This window comes from Protomyctophum bolini, assembly GCF_963924005.1.
Source record: "Protomyctophum bolini genome assembly, chromosome: 12".
In the NCBI taxonomy this organism is placed as follows: domain Eukaryota; kingdom Metazoa; phylum Chordata; class Actinopteri; order Myctophiformes; family Myctophidae; genus Protomyctophum; species Protomyctophum bolini.
Window position 1 is genome coordinate 37,801,420 of NC_137873.1, and position 20,848 is coordinate 37,822,267.

Here is a 20,848-nt window from a genome sequence, read left to right on the forward strand (position 1 = left end):
CTCACATGCTGGTATACCGTAACATACAGTACGTGTCCAGTATCAACAAACGCACTCACTCGCGCACAAGTAGAACAAGTCAACAAAATGTGTTGTTAACCTAGTATTTGATCTGTGTCACTGCTTAAGAGCGATGTTTCTCAATGCGTGGCTTGTGTGACCCAGACGTGGGTGATTGCTTGATGTTTTGGCATGAGGCATTGCAGACAAAGAGCACGCCAAGAGAGAAATATTAATGCACTGTTAACTTCTATTTGCTTTGCTATTGTAATGCACTTTTTCCCCCTAGTTTGGCACCTAATTTGCAATACTGTAAAGTATAGGCCTTCAGCTACAGTAAGTCCATGTCTATAGCAGTAAGAGTCAGTGATTTCAGGGGTAAATGGTATATGGTGCATTTATATAGCGCCTTTATCCAAGGCGCTTTACATACAGTAGATTGTGCATTTACATTCACCCATTCACACACACATTCATACACCGATGGTGGCGGACACCATGCAAGGCACCAACCAGCACATCAGGAGCAATTTGCGGTTCAGTGTCTTGCTCAAGGACACTTCGACACTAACTCTGGGGGAGCCCGGGTTCGACCTTGCGGTTACCATCCGGCCACTCTACACCTGAGCCACCGCCGCCCGGGGTACCATGGGGGCAAACCTTAGAGTATATATGAATAGAGATGGCATCAGAGTTCTCCTTCCATCCACTTGCATTAAGTTGCTCAAAAGCGCATGAGGCAATTTCACTCCTCCTTCCGGGTAGGAACAGAGTGCATTCTGGGATGGATTGCAATAGTGCCTGGGCCCCAAACACATGAACGCGCTGCCGTTGAACGTGTACGAACGTGCTGCCGTCGTGAACGTGCACAAGGATAGTCAACGGACCAGCGCGTTCATGTGTTTGGCCATCCTGGAATCAGAAGGTCCCTCATGGTTCGGTTCACCCCCCTGCCCACCCAAGTCTATATTTATGTGTCAAAGTGTCCCTGAGCAGGACACTTATAACCCCTACACTGTGTGTACCCTCGTGCTATAATTACAGTGCCCACTGTTTCTACTATTTAGGATGGGTAAATTAATGCAGGGGAAGAATGCCATGCATGTTAAAATGTATAGTGGCAAAGAATACCCAAAAGGAGTGCAGAGCGTGTCAGAGGGTCAGGGCCAGGTGGCTGAAATCCCGTAAAAATAGCGAAAATAGCAGATCTACAAGCTCACAACGCGTTGAGAGCTTGTAGATCAGCAACACAGCACTCTTTAGCTAGTGGAGATGCAGGGGTATACGACATGGATTTCTAAACAAATGTGTGGAAAAAAAGTGTGGCATTTGCATTTCTTTCACCATAGTAAATGCTGCATTCGTGGTCTGGAGGGCAGTTGGTTTACAGACGGGTGAAAGGGGCAGGGGCCCTTTGATGTGTATGTGTGCAGGTCCCTGGTGGTGTGGCTCTGAGAGGCTATATGACAAGAACAAGATTGATATTATACTACTTAGTTATCGGCTTCCAGATCTTTTGTGACGAGGAGCTCAGGTTCAACACAATAACACTCAGGAGTCATTGTGTTCCACCTATCAGTTACTGACCTCGACTATATGCAGACTGAGGGGAGCTCTTATCATCATACATCATCTCATTCTGACCAATCACAATTTGCGTCCTCACTTTTACCTTCAATATGTACTTTGCTCAGCCAACCAAATCATTGCTATGGGGGTGATGATCAGCCAATTACAAGCCAAACTTTGTGTTTACACAAAAACGAAAAGCTGGGAATAGGATAGGGGATATATAGCGTCCCTCCCAAAAAAATAAAGACCTTTATGGTTTTTGGATGAGATATAAATGATATGTTTCTTAGAAAGATGTCTGGTTTGAAAACGCTCTCCGTTTCGGGGGATGCACACAAGTACAGCAGTTTGGTTCCCATGGTTACCGGCTGTGGTGGCTGGAGGCGGCCTATAGGGTCGAGGCATGAAGGTAGTGGGCGGGATGGGGGGGGAGGGATGGGGCTAATTGGCCGACACGCTGGGCCAAGACCTTATACGCTGTTGATCGTCTGAAACGGAAGTGGTGGAATTTGGCGGGTCGCGGAAAAATGACAACTTCCAGGGGAAGTTCAAACGCTGGAAAGCCTCGCATCCGGCTAGACAACTCTCCTCCGCCTTATAGGTCGTGACCATGGGCTTTTCTCCTCCGCCTTATAGGTCGTGACCATGGGCTTTTCTCCTCCGCCTTATAGGTCGTGACCATGGGCTTTTCTCCTCCGCCTTATAGGTCGTGACCATGGGCTTTTCTCTTGGCAGAGGAGCGTAGGGGCTTGGGCCGAGGCTAGTTGGCCGAGGGCTAACCCCCTTTCATACTTTGTCAAACAACCATGTCACACAACTTCAATTCCCTCATTTTCAATGAGCGACACTTAGTAGTAAAAGTATAAACAAGTACTTTTATTTAGGTACTGTACTTAAGTACAATTTTGAGGTATTTGTACTTTACTACCGGTACTTTACTTAAATTTCCAATATCTTTACTTCTATACTCCACTACATCTCAGAGCCAAATTCTTTACTTTTATTCCACTACAATTATTTGAAAACTTTAGTTAGGATGGAAGAAGGATGTGAAGGACCATTTTTAAGAGCGCTCTTCTTCCTCCAGTTTATCCTGACGGTGACTCTGACCTTTGGGTCCTGTCCAGCCTCCCCCCACCCCCCCCAAAAAAATAAATAAAATCCCCATTGTTTTCCTTTACATTCAGGGGGAAAACCGCAACTATACCTTGAAACCTCCAAATCCATCCAATGTCTGGAGGACAAAGTCAAAGTCGGGGCGAATGCACAACGCAGTGGTTTTTAAAATCAATTTACGAGGAGAACACAGCCTGGATCTGCAGGAATCCCCCCCCCCCCCTAGGGGGCCTTGATTGTTTTGGCCAAACAGTCAAGGACACATGTGACTGCAGCGTGGATCAAAGTTGGGACTTTTCCATTACGTGACAGTAGCTTTAACCCCTCCAGACTACCCTGCAGAGTTCATCAGTTGTATCACAGCCCTGGTTTCCTACTTTCCTGCAGCTTCCACCAAGCTTGTCACTGTTTTATACCCACAGAGCGCATAAAGCAAACGTCTGACACATAGCCGTGACTACAGGCGTTCTAATGTGAGGGGATGGGTGGGCACAGCCATAGCTAAATCCTGTCACTCTTAATGTCTGTTTTTCCAAAAAGGCCCATTAAGGTTGTTTTTAAGGTCATATACCCAGTGTTTGGGCTTAGACCACAGCATGGCACTTAGTGAATGTTGGTGTGTGGCTGCTGGGTTTCCACGGAAGAGAAGAAACTTCCAGATGTTCTTCTGGTCCCACTTTTCCTCTAAAAAAACCAAAAAAAAAGTCTTCTTTAGACCTAAAATATTCTTTCTGCACAAGCTTGAAATGGAGAAAAAGAAAGAGATACTATAGCATGGACGAGGAAGAAAAGTGGAAAAGGCAACGGCATTGTCACAGCATGGCAAGAAATGGAGGTACAGTGCCTTCACCTCGAGACACCATTTCTTTCAACTTTAAAATCAGTTGTATATGGCGAGTGACACAGTTGTATGAGCAAGTATAAATTAAGCTTCATTCTTAGGAGGATGTATAGGCTGTAATCTGGAGGAACTGGCAGATGTATAGCTCTGAATGCCTCTGCTCTCCATAAAGAGAGGGGCGAACGGGGAGAATCAAAAGTGTTGAGCTCATCTTTTTAAGAGTCTCAAGTAATCAACGTGTGTACAGTATAGGCCACAGTAGGTCTTCTTGGAAGAGGTTATGGCGGCGCGGTGTTCTATGGACTGGAAAGCATTGTACATTATAAGGTGACAGTTCATTGAAACTCTTACTCTTAACGGCTCGTGTATTGTAAAACGACAGCGACGTACCAGGTGTGCCACATTCAGAGAGAGACAAAGGTCAGCCGAAGAAAGGTGGAAAAGTGACAGGCGGGGAGGGGGGGGGGGGAGACCGAGGGTGTTTTCCTCCAGATCAGATGACCCCGTCTGAAGTAAACAGAGTTAAAAAAAACGGATGTCGTCTGTGCTGTGTGTGAGTGTGAGTCCCTGTTATGTGTGTGTGTGTGTGTGTGTATTCCTTCTCTTTTACCAGCCCCCTATTTTTTTTTTACGAGGGGAGTTTAGGTTTCGGCCCGGGGGTGGGTGGGGGGGGGCTGCAGTGCAAGGCTCCTCCGTTCCTGCTCCGGCAGGCGAGAGGGGAGGGAGGGTAGGCGGGGTCCGGGAGCTGTCGCGGGGAATAAAAGAGCCCGTCAAGCTGAAGGGGTGCAGGAGAGGAACACACAGAGGACACAAAAACACAGTCAAAACGTGACTGTGGTCTGTGGCCGCCCCCACAGCCACAGCTGCCTCACTCAGGAGCTCCCAGGTGGTGGATGATATCCTCCACTCTGTAGAAGAGAGAGAGAGAGAGAGGCCAAACGGAGAGAGAGAGAAAGGAAAGGGGGGGGAAATAAAGAGGGCGTAGCGAGAGAATGAGACGGAGAAAAGGATCACCGGGGTCTCTCTCTCTCTCTCTCTCTCGCGGGGGATCGTGAAAGTCTCGTTGAGTCAAGAGAAGCCATAGCGTTGAGGTGGTGGTGGGTGTTGGTTGGTTGGTGGGGTCAGTGAAGCGCGTCGACTCCCCCGGACGCCACGACTCTCCCGGAGCCTTTTTTCTGGCACCACCCCCCCGTTAAGCGTTAACGGCGGGATTTGAATTGTTGTCCATGACGGCACCTCACCCTGGGTTATTATACCAGCTGGAGTGAGTGACCCCCACCCCCCATGCTGGAGTGAGTGACCCCCCCATGCTGGAGTGAGTGACCCCCCCCATGCTCGGCCCTTTCTGGATGAGCACCACTGCTGTTAACGTGAACACATATCAGGGTCACTGCAGCTGAGTAGTGTGTGCGTGTGCGCGTGCGTGTGTGACTGTGTGTGCGCGCGTTCCTGGATGGGTCCCTCAAGGCTACTGCAATGAAACTAGATCCCCACATAAGGGCTTGGCACGTGAAGGGAAACAAATGCAAGGGGCTACTATAAGACAGGGAACAGAAACACAGAAGGATGGAGGGAGCGGAGGGAGGGGAGGGAAAGTGAGTGTAGCAGAGAGAGAGAGAGAGAGAGGACACAGAATGGGACAGAGTGGGATAGACATACCTGTAAACACACAGGAGAGAAGGAGAGCACACGTCCATTAAGAGAGGAAGTCCGGACGGTGTGCAGCATGCAGGCGGGGAGTTGAAAAATGATTTCCTCCAGTCTCTGCAGGTCTATATAGAAAGACAGCGGAGCAGAGAGCGGAAATCCTACTCTCCACGGTCCAGGCAGACTAATGGAGTCCTGGACACACACACACACACACACACACACACACACACACACACACACACACACACACACACACACACACACACAGCAATATAACGGAGCACTGTCTGTGTACATATGGGACCTGAATAAGATGAGACTCGGGGGGTGTTGCTCAGTGTGCAGGCCATACGTTATACGTCTTGATGGGTAGAGTCACTCTGCAGACCACCTGCTGTAGCCTCCAAAGATGTATATACGTGCTTTAGCACCAGTACTTTTACTTAAGTACAATTTTGAGGTATTTGTACTTTACTCGAGTATCCAATTTCCAATACCAAATGTCTTACTTTTACTCCACTACAATTATTTGAAAACTTTAGATACTAGTAGTTACTTTGATTAGAAAACATACATTAACCACTTCAACCCTATACGTTTCGGCCATTTGAAAAATAGCCGATCTACAAGCAACGCGACGCATTGTGAGCTTGTAGATCTAGCCATTTTCAATAGACCTTGTGCACTTTTTTAACTTGTGAAATGGCACATTCTGCACAATGAGTATATAGGCCTACTTTTACTTTACTAAATTGCAGCATTGGTACTTTTACTTAAGTAAAACAATGGAGTACTTTTTCCACCACTGCTTTAGCACTGGGACCAGATGAAGTCAGGACTATACAGGAGGTCAAATCTCTGACAGCACGAGGTCTCTCTATTAATCACAGGAAGCCTATAGACGAATTCACAGAGGGCTGCCCTGCAGGGCGCGGCGGCCATTACTGAGGTGTAATCCATGGAGCAGGTGCTCCGTATAGGCCGGGTGTAGCTAATCAGTGCTGCTGCACTTAATGGTACACCTTAGTAATGGCCGCACCCACCCAGGAAACCCTCTGTGAATTTGTCTATTATAGCGTGCATATTCTGGGCATGTCATAATCCAGAGACGTGCTGGCCATTGGGACATTTGGGGGAATAAAAAAAAATAAAAAAATAATCATATATTTAGTTTCGTAGATACACAATTATCTTTTAACAAGGTATAATAGCCTATATAATCATGTTGCTTTGGGACATAATGTTGTGCACAGCACATCCCGCTCTCAGCCATCCTGGCTGCAGCGCAGCCGGCTGCAGCGCAGCCTGTTAGGTCACTGTAGGACCTAAAGTGAACTAAAATGCGCTCACACGCCCTCAGGTATTATTATCCAATACTATATATATATATTATATATATATTTTTTTAAGTGTACAGTATTTGTTTAAATGTTTTTGTGGACAAAGCACACCAGTTCATTAAGTATGTCTGGTGGTGATGGGTGGTGATTCACCTGAATTGAAGCCGCACCCTGCACAGCTGCGGTTGTATGATAAAGGGGGAAGGGTTAGGGGAGGGGATGGTATTGTGATGTCACTATGTCACTGTTTTTTTCCTCATAGGCACGTTTGACTGTCAAGGGTTCAGCCTCCAGGAAGAAACCCTAAATACAAAGGGAAGACATCATTGCACACAACAACCACACCAAGGGCTCTAATGAAGTACTGTCACCTCATAAACAATGTGTGCAGGGACCTTTGCTACTGTAATTTGTTCTGCCGTTTTCTTTTCTTCTTACATGGTCCATTATATTCTTTTCTCTGACTGTACGATATATCTATAATGTTGTATTTGTAATAGATCTGCATTATTCAACATTGATGTAGTTTTTATCCTATGAATGTATACACAATATTCCTGGAGAATGCCACTTCTGGAGGGTTGTTATAGGCATTCTCGTCCTTCACATTTCTATTGACTTTGTGTATCACTTTTAAATATTCTTGTAAGTGAAAATAAAACAAACAAACAAGCTGCTGCATAAATCACATTGCATTCTGGTGGGTAGAGCAGTGTTGTTTTCGTCGACTGAAACTAAGACGCCTACCTTTTCTCACTGACGGAAACTAAATGAAAACTAAGCTACGATGACTAAAACCAAGACTAAATATATCGACTATTCTAACAAATAAAAACTAGACTAAAACGTTAGGAAGGGACTATATATAGTGGACAAGATATCCAGTAGGCTATTCATTCATTTTACACTTGGGGCGGCAGTGGCTCAGGGGTAGAGTGCCTGGATGGGAACCGCAAGGTTGCCAGTTCAAACCCGGGCTCCCCCAGAGTTACTGTCGAAGTGTCCTTGAGCAAGACACTGAACCCCTAATTGCTCCCGATGTGCTAGTTGGTGCCTTGCATGGTTTCCGCTGCCATCGGTGTATGAATGGGTGAATGTAATGCACAATCTATGTAAAGCGCCTTGGATAAAGGCGCTATATAAATGCACCATTTACCATTTACCATTTACACTTGGTTGCGTGCTAAAGAATTGCAGATCTACAAGCTCACAATGCATCGCGCTGAGACATGTTGTGAGCTTGTAGATCGGCTATTTTCAACATGTGTATAAAATCAGTCATTACGACAGCATGAAGGCCCGCCAAAATACATTTTAGTCGACTAAATCGACTGTAGATTGTTTGGCAGCAGGTGACTAAAATGTGACTATTACTAAATGAAAACTATTCAAGAGACTAATATAGACTAAAACTAAAATGGACATTTTCTGCCAAAAACACCACTGGGGTGGAGGAGGAGGGGACCAAGCATAGACTGCATACATACGACAGCAATGCATAGACTCAAACAGTAAATACTAGAAGAATTTACTGTACTAGACATAATGTCTAGTATAGTAAATTCTTCTATATACTTAGGCATATTATGCCCAAGTATAAACAAACATAATCAGAATACCGTAATATCAGGAAAAACGGTTGCCGTTTAGTTAAAAATATAGATAACGGCACAACAGTTTTGATCGGCATGGAGGGAAGCAGAAAATGCTACCGTGCAGAATATCCACTTACAAACGTATTTATTAACAAGTTGCAGAAAGGACAGTCATTTATACCTGTATATATATAAAAAGAAATGACACTTGGATCGTGTTGTTTATGGCCTCCCCGGTGAACATGATGTGCCTAGAGGTCTGACAGTGTGGTGATTGATTGATTGATTGATTGATTGATCGATCGTGTTTTGATTTGAGGTGAGGTGCAATGTTTAAATAAAAATAAAAAATAAAATCTTTAAATATCCATTACTAGCCTAATACCAATATAATACATTCTGCTTTATGATAAGCAGGTCTGACGATAGGAAAGCAGGGTGGTGGGTCCCAGTGAGTCTCAAGTCTTTATACAGTCCAGCATTCAGAAAATTCAGTTCCAAGGGGGAAAAAAACAAAAAAAATCAGAAAAAGATAAAGAGGGCTTATCACAAACTTGGCCTCGACTCTTAAAAAAAAAGTCTGCTTATTATAAGGAGTCGACTCACTACCAGCTGGAATTACAGAAGCCACTCTTTGTGTTTTTTCTGGACCTGAAACAGACTGGGCCCCAAATCCTGCTTCTAGCTCAAATGAAGAAGTGACCGATCGTATACCAGGACTCAACATGCCTGGATCAGAGCTATAGTTCTGGTCCAGAATAGCTCTAATGCGTTGCATTTAGACTATAGAGCTGTTAAACTCTCCACTTCCGTGGCTCGCATGAATGCAGACCAGCCTCTCGTCTTTAGCGTAAATAAAAAGAACGTTTTTGCTGCTCACCAAAACAAAGGCGGGTTGTGTCATTAGAAAGCCTACTTTCCTTAGTGGGAGCACTCTGAGCCCCCCCCCCCACCACACGTATAAACGGTACTTTTTGGGCAAAAAGGGCTTTTGTTTCCCCCGGGAAAAAAATGACTTTTAGTTACTCCACTGCACCTTCTACCGATATTGCCCAGAGAATTGCCTCGTAGAGAATATTTTTCCTCCAGTGGAAAAAAAAATCCCTTTCTAGCTAAAACGTACCGTTTTTTACGTGTGGTGGGTGTGGGCTCAGAGTGAAAAGTAGGCGTTCTAATGACACAACCCGCCTTTGTTTTGTCGAGTATAGCAAAAGCGTTCTTTTTATTTACGCTAAAGACGAGAGGCTGGTTGGTCTGCATTCATGCGAGCCCCCGGAAGTCGAGAGTATAACATAGCTCTAAATGCAACGGCATTAGAGCTATGGACCAGAGCTATAGAGCAGAGCCATCTAATAGAAGAGTTGCGATATTGAGGAGGGGCAGGAAACAGCCCGGTCACGTGGTTCATGTACTCGTGTGAACCCCATAGAAGTGAACGGAGGTTGCGTCAACTCTCGTCTATACTACTATGGCTCTGACCTGGATGAGTCCTGGTCCAGACCTCACTGGGTTCGGACCCTCTCTAACGATATGATGCAGGGTAGCGCTGATCGCGTCTTGCGATAAGATGTCGGAGCTCTGAAAGGCTCCAGTCCAAACAAGGTTCCTCAAAAAGTGATCTCTTCCCTCAAAACCCAGGTGGATTCCTATACTGGCCCATTTTGAGTTTTCAGTTTCCATGTCAGTGGTGCTCAAACTTTTTCATGTCAAGGAACCCCAAAAATACCTGGATTTGGCCACGGACCCCCCCACCCCTCCAGGACCTTCCAGAAGCAAAGATTTGAGTTAAAAAAAATCGCTTTCTTGGGGAAAGGAGGAGCGCATGTGAGATACCGAACCCTGCTGGAGAGAGAGAGAGAGATAGAGAGAGCACGAGTGAGACAGAGACTCTGCTGCTTTGTAACAAAAACGTAACCCATCGCTTGCAGGGAACAGGACAAGTGTAGCGGTGTAGCAGAGTACAGTGAGTATGCACTTCCAACAAAGCAGTAAAAAACAGATCATTCACCTATATAGTGCCCCACCCAAAAAAGAATAAAAAGAAAAAACACCCACAAACTCACACAAACACATTTGTCATTGAAACAAACAAAACCCTGAAACCCTGAAACGAAAAAAAAAGAAAAAAAACTGCTTTGGTAAAAGCAGACGTTTACAAAGAACAAAATGCACCATCACTGTACACATCTGATTATCGGTGTTCTAAAAAAAAAAAAAAAAAAAAAAAAGGTAGAAAGTAGACCTAACGTGACATTTTTTTAAAAAGTTTGGTTGGGTAAAATTAAACAAGAGGGAGAAGCCAGAAGGTTGTACTACTGCTGCGTAATGCCTTGAATTATACTTGGGTTGCGCCCAGTTGTCTCTGACTTGCACTTAAAATAGTAGATCTAAAAAAGCTCACAACACGCCACATTGTGGCACATTGTGAGCTTGTAGACCTGCAGTTTTTTTTTCCAGTGTGCAACACCTGCACACAAGTAGAACTCGCGGGCTTAATACTGAAGCATTGCTGCACAGAAGCAATGCCGAAATACTGCTTGCAGCCACAGACGTATTCAAAGAACAATGTGTTGTCGTGTGTGTCGGAGGGCCCTCTGACGTGGAACAATCGAGCGCGCCTCCTTCATTTCTCTCTTTAAACAAACTTTTTTGTTTTTCTTTTAAAGTGCAAGAAAAATATAATTTTTTACATTACATCGAAAACTGAGACTATATAGCGATCGACAGGAACATAATGCTGAGATAATTTAAAATTGTGTCACTTGCCACACTTGCCCAGTCGTTTCGTCAAATTGACCTTTGCCTATTGGCAGCTAAGAAGAGTACTTAATAGCTCGCAAAAATATAATACAAATGGAAAATACAGGGTAGTGGAATAACATTTCTGTATTGAAGGTGCAGTAGGCAACGGTTGAGAAATTAGCCTAAGGCTACTGTAGATTTTCTTTGAGCATTTCTTTCAGAGAGAGAGAGAGAGAGAGAGAGTCGAGAGAGAGACATCATGACAGTTTCTGAAAAACCTATGTTTTCTATGTCAGTGGTGCTCAACCTTTTTCATGTCAAGGATCCCCAGAATTATCTCTATTGGGCCACAGACCCCCCCCCCGGTCGGTCGGTCTGAAAGAATATATATTCAAAGATTTGCGCCACATTTTCAAGATTTGTACAGAAATAGCAGACCTGCCGCGCTATGCCGCTTGCAAACCTCATTTTGAAGAGCAAAAGTATCCGTAACCAGGTATTACGATGACGACACAATGCTGTGTGTGGCGTCTTGACCGGTTGTTGTTCTCTCGCATCGGTGCAGAAAAAACGCTGAGCGCGAGTATCACAGCGCCTGCTGTCGGGCCGTTGAAAAACCTCGTTTTCACCAGAAACGACCTCCATTGCGCCGATTGGGAGATACAGGCCATTGAAAGCAGCACATAGCGTGCAAGAGGATGCGCCCGCATCTTCAAAATGGCCGCAACCACTGTCCCACTTTACACTGTTTTGCTTAACGAGCGGCAGCTAAGCGTTCGATCGGATCAAAACATGGATTAAAGAATATAAAATCCTAGAAAACGTATAGGCTACAGTTCTGGCGGGCTCCGTGTTAAACAGCTGGTGGATGGAAATGGCGCTAGCCGTGCAGCTTTCGACTCGCAAACGAGTCTGCAAAGTTGAAGTCGCGCACGAGCGTCATTTTAGCCCCTTGACGCTATACTGTCTGGATGTACAGTACCCATACAGAAAAAAAGGATTCATAATTCAGATGATGCACAACAGTCTCTCACAACAGGAATAGCTGGCTGCGTGTGATTACATTTAAATTTCTTGTTACTTCAAGAATGTTGCCTACTGCGACCTTTAATACTTACCGAAAAAAGGGAATCTAATACTGAACCATTATGTGGAGGATGGGACAGCTCGTGTAATCTGTAACACTCTACCGCTATAGTCTTAAAAAGGAAGCGCATTGTGGCAAATTTGGAAGAAAACACACATTTTGTGCGACTTATCTAAAACAAGAACACAACATAAGCAGGCCTGCCTGTGACCACAATAACACATCTGGGACCATAGAAACTTGTAACAATATAAATAATTAAAATACAACCTAAAGAAAAAAAAAAGAAAAAAACTGATCGGTAAAATAAAAAAAAGGCTTATCATTTTGGAGGAAATAATATCAACAAACTGGTTTTTCAATCTTGAACTCTCCCGAGTCAGGTTAAAAAAATCAAAATGTGAGAGAGTTGATGTTTTTGATATGAAAAGGTCGTCGTCCCATTCCAACTTGGGACTTCCTTGCAGCAGGACATTGGCTGCGCGTTGACGCAGAACCACAGGCAACGAAAACAGGTGCTGCCACTTGAACGTGACAGACGGTGCAAGAGAACGATGTGTATCAAGAACAGGATATATATATATATATATAAAATATATATATATATATAGTGAAACACAAGCAGGAGGTGGAAGAGAAGAGTAATGAAGAGACCAATGAGGAAAATACGACCCCCCATCTGAAAACATGTTGTTCCAGGGACCCCCCCAAGAAGCAAAGATTTGAGTTAAAAACTTTCGCTCTGAAAGGATATATATATATATACATATTCAAAGATTTGCGCCACATTTTCGCGATTTTCAAAAGAATAGCAGACCAACAGTGCCGCACTACGAGCTTGTAGATCTGCTATTTCTTTTCAATATAGCTAAATAACATAATGCTTCAAAACACCAAAAGGGGTTCCCGCCCAGAAAGGGGTGATTCACATCACAGAGCACATTTCTCCGCCAGGCCAGATGGGCCTATCCCAGGCCGGGCTGTGTAATAATTGCAGCCATATCAGGACACGAGGAAGCTTGCAGAGTTAAATAGCGTTTCTATGACATTATGGTTCCAAATGTTTAGCATTGGTGGCCCACCCCCCCACCCCCCTATATGGGCAGAAGTAAGCGCGCTTTTGAAGGTGCGCACACCAGGGGGCCAGCTAAGCACTCCAATGTTGAAGCGCTGGGCCTAGTGGTAAGAGGAAGGACTGCAGGCGGACCCGTGGATTCTTGACGAGGAAACCCCGTGCAACAGAGCGCTCAATGTTAAAGCCCAGCTGCACTTCCGCATTTGGACACCAAAATTTGGTGTCCAAATGCTGAATCAGCGAAAAAATGCGGAAATAGACGTTACTTCCGGCAGCCTTCCGGGTGCTTCAAAACGCCACTGAGCAACTTCCACTGACATGAATAGCGGAGGGGGCGGAGCTTCGCGCCAGTTCAGTCTCTATCCTTTTAATACTCTATGGCGCACACCAACAGTCAAGGCCAGTCAACCAGCTGATTCCAATTTGGCGTTGATTGACCTGTTCATGTCACAATGTATAGGACTGTTAAGAAATGGGCCCCTCCCACAATCGTTGTTATTATTTGTGTCACCTGTGGCGTCCCCTATATGGGACCATGTGAAATTGCTCATCTTGGTAGAGGTCCCTCAATATGTTGATTCATTCAAATTTGGGCTTGATCAGACATCGAGTTTGGCATTTGATTGTAAAATAGGCCCCTCGAGCAAACGCGGGATAGAACACGGCATTCTTTGAAAGATACGTTTTATCACATGACAGATGTAGATGAAAAAAAAAGAAACGTGTTTTCTGTCATGAATAAATTCTGATTGTTTTGACCTTTAATAAGTTCCCAAAGTCATAAGCAAAAAAATGTGAAGCAGGGCTAAGTATAGCTCCACCACGAGGCCAATTCTCAAAGATTTGGCGTGCATTAATATTGTCCTTCCTTGGGGTTTTCTCCTGGCTGGCAGTGAGCACAAAAAAAGCTTTTTGACGCCGATTGGGTTCCAGCAGTCTGCTGCGAGATTTTGCTTTCCGGGGGAATTCAAACAAACACAGACAGGCAAAAATAAAAACAAATCTCAAGGCCTTCAAGGCCTGACAGAAACTTAGGAACCAAATCATTTCTGGTCCCGTTCAGGGAGAGAGAGAGGGGGGGGGAGTAGGTCGGGTTGCTGCAGCTTGTTAAAAAGCACGCTTAAAATCGTTCCGATATTTACACGGTGGTGGAAAGTGAGAATACATTCAGGCAGTTAGATGGAGAGAGGGGAGTGTGGGGGGTGGTGAATGTCTCTCTCTCTCTCTCTCTCTCTCTCCCCTCTCCACGAGGTACGTTTTGGCACTGCGTCCCTAATATACGCTCTTTGTCCGTCTTTTGTCTTTTCATAATGACGAATCGGTCTCTCAGGTGGTCGTCCGTCCCCCCCCACCACGCCACCCCCACCCCCACCCCACCGTCGTCGTCGTCGTCCTCCTCCTCCTCCTCCTCCTCCTCCTCCTCCTCTGCCCTGTAACCGAGGGTCCTGCTGATCCGAGGGAGTAGAAGGGATGGGGGGGTGGGGGGGCTGAGATGGGGTGTGTGTGTGTGTGTGTGTGGGGGGCAGCGACGAGGGGGGGGGAATCGGATCCTTCCTGCGACTGTCAATGGTTCAGACCCGCTTCCCCTCCTCCTATACGAGTGTTCCTCTCCTACTGCAAAGCCAGCCGGAGCCTTTGATTCAGAAGGCACGTGTGTGTGCGTCTCTCCCACAGAAAGCCTCCCACTAGATTTACCTTTTCTGTTCTTTTATTATAGTCATTCCTTTTGATATAAAAACACTCAGGCAGTGTGTGTGTGTGTGTGTGTGTGTGGGGGGGGAAGGGGGTGTCGTTGTTTCTAGGGGGGTCCTTCTTCCTGTCCAACGCCCTCCACCCCCCCCTCCCCCCAACAGTTGTCCCAGTGTCTTTTGTAGCGGGGGAGGGGAGAAGGAGGAGGAGGCGGTGGAGGAGGGAGGAGGGGGGGCAGCAAAAGGCAGAAGGAAACCCACCTGGGTGGGTGTAAACTCATATGCCGTTCGTCAGGTCACTGATGACGTTGGCTTTCACCAGCTTGCGGAGAAACTCCTTCTCCTTGGATATGTTGTGTGTCCACGACTGGTTGGAAAGACAGGAGGGAGGGAGGGAGGGGGAGAAACAAGGACAGGAGGGTGGGAGGGAGGGGGAGAAACAAGGACAATGTCAGAGAGATATGACACATCTTTGATACAATGCCCATCGAGTGACGATAAAACACCACGTCATCATTATTTGTGTTTCTCAACTGCGAGCCATTCATTTAAAAAAAAAATGTACCAATTATGTAGTTTAGCCCCTTTGGAATTTGATTGTAATCTCGACTTTGATGTTTTCAAACCGAGCCTCTTCGTGGTCTCTTCAGGGCAGAGCCTTTACGGAGCGCACCACAGACTCCTTTCATGAAAATCTTGACTTTTTCCACTTTCACGTTATGGACCTCGTTTCGTTTGTGACCGTGAACTTTCACGGACCCTTTAAAACCTGAGAGGAGCGATTACAATTACAATACACCAGCCGACACATTTCTGACATTGTGACAAGACGACTCCCTTGCGTGCCGATGTACTGTAATGCAGTCACGTATACTGTACAAGCACTGTGCTTCTGGGTTTCATACATCTGCTGTGCTACTGGGCTCAGAACCTAGTGGGCCTGGGTGGATGGACCCAGAACCTGTGCTTCTGGGTTTCATATACTGTACATCTCCTGTGCTACTGGGCTCAGAACCTAGTGGGCCTGGGTGGATGGACCCAGAACCTGTGCTTCTGGGTTTCATATACTGTACATCTCCTGTGCTACTGGGCTCAGAACCTAGTGGGCCTGGGTGGATGGACCCAGAACCTGTGCTTCTGGGTTTCATATACTGTACATCTCCTGTGCTACTGGGCTCAGAACCTAGTGGGCCTGGGTGGATGGACCCAGAACCTGTGCTTCTGGGTTTCATATACTGTACATCTCCTGTGCTACTGGGCTCAGAACCTAGTGGGCCTGGTGGATGGACCCAGAACCTGTGCTTCTGGGTTTCATATACTGTACATCTCCTGTGCTACTGGGCTCAGAACCTAGTGGGCCTGGGTGGATGGAACCAGAACCTGTGCTTCTGGGTTTCATATACTGTACATCTCCTGTGCTACTGGGCTCAGAACCTAGTGGGCCTGGTGGATGGACCCAGAACCTGTGCTTCTGGGTTTCATACTGTACATCTCCTGTGCTACTGGGCTCAGAACCTAGTGGGCCTGGTGGATGTAACCAGAACCTGTGGTTCCTGTGCGGTCCTTTGGGGGATGGAGTCACATAGAAGTTGGAGAGAGAGGAGGATAAATGAAAAGCACAAAAGAGGGAGAGAGACAAGACAGACACGAGTGGAGAAAAGTAATTACACAGTGTGTAGAGAGTTCTCCAGGCCCCACGGCTGCTCCAGAGCTCTCGGACCGTAACCATCACAGCGTTGTAAGAAAGACCGTCACGGAGACGTAACATAGGGAGCTAAAACCAAGAGCAGACAGAGCTGTGTGTGTGTGTGAGAAAGAGAGAGTATATCTGTCCCACGTGTAACTCACAAGACTTCAAACTGCAACAGGTACTCTGAAAATGGGCAAGCTTTCCCTTGTGAATGAATCAAGCAATATTACACGAGAGAGCGCGTGGTTTAACGTGATTATCGCCACGACAGTGATGCGGTCGGGAACGAGACGTACAGTAGTCGCGTTCCGCAAGCATCACCGAGGTGGCCCAAGAAACTATAGCTAGCCTATAGCCACCGAGTCTGCTGCGCTCTGGGAAAACAGAGCAGCTGAATTCTTTGTTTTGATTAGGTGTGGAGTGGCGCTCGTTTGAACCACGGCTAGAAGCCTGAATTCCCCTGCTACATGGTTGTTGTCAATCACTACAGTATACAGCAAGACACATGCACAAAACCGCTTCAACAGAAAAACCAGCCGAGTAGTTTCAGCTCGTCGGATCAAACGCCAAGCGCTCGGTGGCCAGACTGTGGTCAAAAAGCTCCAAACAACATGGCAAAAACCCCCCCAAAAAAAGACAGTTTCCATTCATTAGCTTGTTCACAGCTGAAGACAATGTCGCTAATGACGACACTGATAATGACAAATGCCAGTGGGTTCACGAAGAGTTTAGAATGGAAGGTTATATCAACGCACTGAGCTCATGGTTTACAATGTCAGCCCGACGGGAGTGACATCTCTGATTCTGCCGCAGCTCAGCTGTAAACACAGGGGGGGGGGGGAGGGGGGAATGCTGAGGGGGAAATGGAATCTGTCGTCGGGGCGCTCGTAAAGTCATCGCTGGAGGAACGTGATAACGGTTAGCATGTTGACGTCTCCCTACAGGCGCCCGTCGGAAGAATGGTGCGGATTCAATTAGGGGGCTGAGACTATAAGCCAACAGCTCCCAATATTATGCTGCATATCACAGTTCCTGGAGTAGGAGCGCGATTAGAATATCGCTACGGTTCACTTATTTTCATCGCAATTTTCAAAAGACAGAGCAGCAAACGGACGAGGAGGAGAGAGGATCAGTGTCAGGGGATTACAAGCCAGATTCATTCCTGTGACATTGTCGTCAACACTTTGAATTATATGCACAACAAAGTTCCATCGTGCCAAGGTTGAACTACAGCGTGATTTGTATAGGATGTATTTCTTGTCGTCAGCTTGGCAAAGTTAATAAGCTATCCCAGAGCGGGCGTTTAGGTATAGGTTTCATGTAAAGGGTATATTTACAGGCATAGGTGGGTGTCACACTCACAGGTTTATTGGGTATTGTAGGTGGGAGACGACAGTATTAAATGTACTTTGACAAGTTTTGGAAGTATACATTACATTTCAACTAAGTGTTTAAGTAACCCTAAAGTTTAAGTGTATAATATGCATATATTGCTTATGTTACTGTAGGCCTTTAATGGGTGTGTACGAAGGGCTGCACAATTTTGACAAAATAATTATCACCTCAATTATTTTGCCGAGTACGGAACAAATTATCCATCTCTTGGCTATTGTGCTTGCATATTATAATACCCTGTTTTTGTGTTTGTTTTGTGTTTTGTATTGTATTGATTGTACAGTTAGGACCCTCTCGAAAACGAGATACTATGGGCTGTATTTTGCGTGTCTTAAGTACCAGGTCTTATTACCTAACTTGAGTAAACTAAAGATCTGGAGGCGTGATCAATGCTCTTTGGCCACTCAGAATAGCCAAATGGCATTGATCACGCCTCCAGGTCTTTAGTTTACTCAAGTTAGGTAATAAGACCTGGTACTTAAGACACGCAAAATACAGCCCCATATCTCAATGGGGTATTCCTAAATAAAGAATTTCAAACAAACAACAAGCACACTCATTAACGGTTAATGATATTTGGTGGAAAAATACATTGTTGCGTTGAAATTGAAATGAAAACGATTCATTGCGTGCGTTGGGAGTGCCTGGCCAAGGCAAGATTCAGATTCACTCATCACTTCATGTCCCATAGACATTTCAAAAAGTATTTATTTAAAGACCTTTTAAGCGTCGTACGAAGCCAACTCGAGTCGTGACAAATCATGACAACACACACACAATATTTTGGACCAAACAAATAATTACAAAAAAAACAACAACCTGCCGTTTTTTTCTTCTTTCCAATTATTTGTTCGGCCCAAAACAAATTGTGTTTGTCGTCATGATTTGTCACAACTCGAGTTGGCTTCGTAAGAGGCTTTAAAGGTCTTTAAATAAATACTTTCTGAAATGTCTATGAGGAAAATGATCGGGGAATCATTTCCTGGGCCCTGGTAGGGGGGCGGGGCCTGCAACGCTCTATAGCAGGCACGTGCAGAGAGTGTTAGAGAGGCAGGGGCTGAAATCCCACAAGAGGGCACTTTTGGCCCAGAAATAGCGAAAATAGCAGATCTACAAGCTCTCAACGCGTCGCAGTGCGACGCGTTGAGAGCTTGTAGATCAGCTATTTTCAGGGTGCGACCCGGCACTCTTTATCTACTGGAGATGCGGTGTGTATACGACGTGGTTTTCGAAACAAATTCGTTCAATGCCAAACGCTGCGTTCAAGTTCAGGAGACTTCGGAGAAGAAAAAAAAACAATTCTCCTGAATGCTGCCTTCCGGCGTGGCATGGAAAGGAGAGGAGGTGCATTTTGCATTTCTTTCACCATCAGTAAACGCTGCATTCGCTGGGTCTGGAGAGGGCAGTTGTTTTACAGACGGGTAAAAGGGGCAGAGGCTGAAGCCCCCTTTGATATCCATGTGTGCACTAGTCACTGGTCATGGCAGTGACAAATAAATTAATGATCTACATCAAGGACATCACCCGTCACCTGGTGAGGGCCGCTCCAGGACTTTCCTTGTTGCTCAATGTGCTTAGCAGTGCCATATTCTTTTTTTGGTCGCACATATTATGAAAAGATATCCTATTTTACAGTGCTTCCGTGAGCCTGGTGGACTGGAGAGATGGCTCGTACGAGAAGGCTTGTAAAATGGTTATGGTTCTATTAAACCTTTGTGTAATGGTGAGGAGACGAGGGCAAGGTGCAATAGCCGACCAGGTCTGAATGAAAAGTTTCACAATGACAAAATATAAAACCTCACGATCTAGACTTTTGATTACCGTATGTTCAATCAACCGTGCAACCCCGTCATGTCTGTACACTTGTGTGTGTATATTATATTGCATTTCCTGTAAGCTTATTGTCCAACCGTTCTACAACTATGTACGCACCCCGATTTTGAAAATTCAAATCAGCATTATTTGCATAATCATTGCTTTAAAGGAGAATTCCATACTAAAAGGCTTTCTTACCTTTCTTTGTAGTTACGTTACGTCCCCATCAAAGAGGTCCAGGTGTTATTTTGTGCAAAAGCTCCTTATTGGCTATTTCCCCTACCATAAGCCCTAAATGAATTGAATGGGATGTATGGGGTGTTGTGCTAATTTCGCTTATTTCCGTCTAAATAAGTAGTAAAGTGTGCCGCTTGGGTTATTATTTACATTATGAAGAGAGGATATATACCATTTTTTTTTTTTAATCTACAGTTGATTTAGTCGACTAAAATGTATTTTGACGGGGCTTGATGTTGACGTAATGGCTGATTTTACACTTGCTGTGAAAATAGCAGTTGTAGATCTGCTATTTTCAGCATGCAACCAAGTGTAAAATGACTGGATCTGGATCTTGTCCACTAGTCCCCTTCCTAGCATTTTAGTCTAGTTTTTAGCTGTTGACGAAGTTGTCAACACATTTAGTCTTAGTTTTAGTCATCATAGCCGAGTTTTCATTTAGTTTCCATTTAGTTTTCGTCAGCGAAAAAAAAAAGGTAGTCGACGGAACATTTTTCAGTCTTAGTTTTAGTCGACAAAAACGGTCCTAACATCCGGATGTGAAGCCATGATGTACTGTATGCACACCGTCCACACCCACCTCTTTGATGGCGGACATCTTGACAGTCTCGTAGTAGTGCAGGGGAGCGTGGGGCTGGTTCATGTCGTAGCCGAAACCTGCCACTGCCACCTCGTCACAGTTATGCAATGCCATCGTTATGGCCACCGTCCCCAAGGTTGGAATGTTCTGCAGCAAAGAGAGAGAGAGAGAGGGGGGGGGGGGGGGTACATAATATACGCCCGTTCTCAACCAATCATGGCACACAAAATGACGGTTTTAATGAAAACTGAATGTATGTATAATGACCACAACATTTTCCAGGAACTTCTCAAACATCAGCATTCAGCACATCCAAAAAAGCAACACCTTAACATTTAAGCATTTACAAAAAACGTCCAGTAGTTTCATAAAGGCATGTAGTTGCTGTAGCTCTGGTCCATAGCTCTAATGCCGTTGCATTTAGA

At 45.4% G+C, this 20,848-nt stretch overlaps 1 protein-coding gene across 1 annotated transcript in view; it reads right to left on the reverse strand.

Moving 5' to 3' along the window:
- Window positions 1–13,504: 13,504 nt before the first annotated feature.
- The window catches only part of st3gal3b (ST3 beta-galactoside alpha-2,3-sialyltransferase 3b), a 73,561-nt gene continuing 66,217 nt past the window's right edge, over window positions 13,505–20,848 (reverse strand). Inside the window, exons 12-13 of the mRNA XM_080779071.1 lie at window positions 20,424–20,570; window positions 13,505–15,073 (exon numbers count right to left, since the gene is read on the reverse strand). Of these exons, the coding sequence (XP_080635197.1) occupies window positions 14,984–15,073; window positions 20,424–20,570 (237 nt within the window). The 3' untranslated portion in view covers window positions 13,505–14,983. The remainder of the gene's footprint in view (window positions 15,074–20,423; window positions 20,571–20,848) is intronic.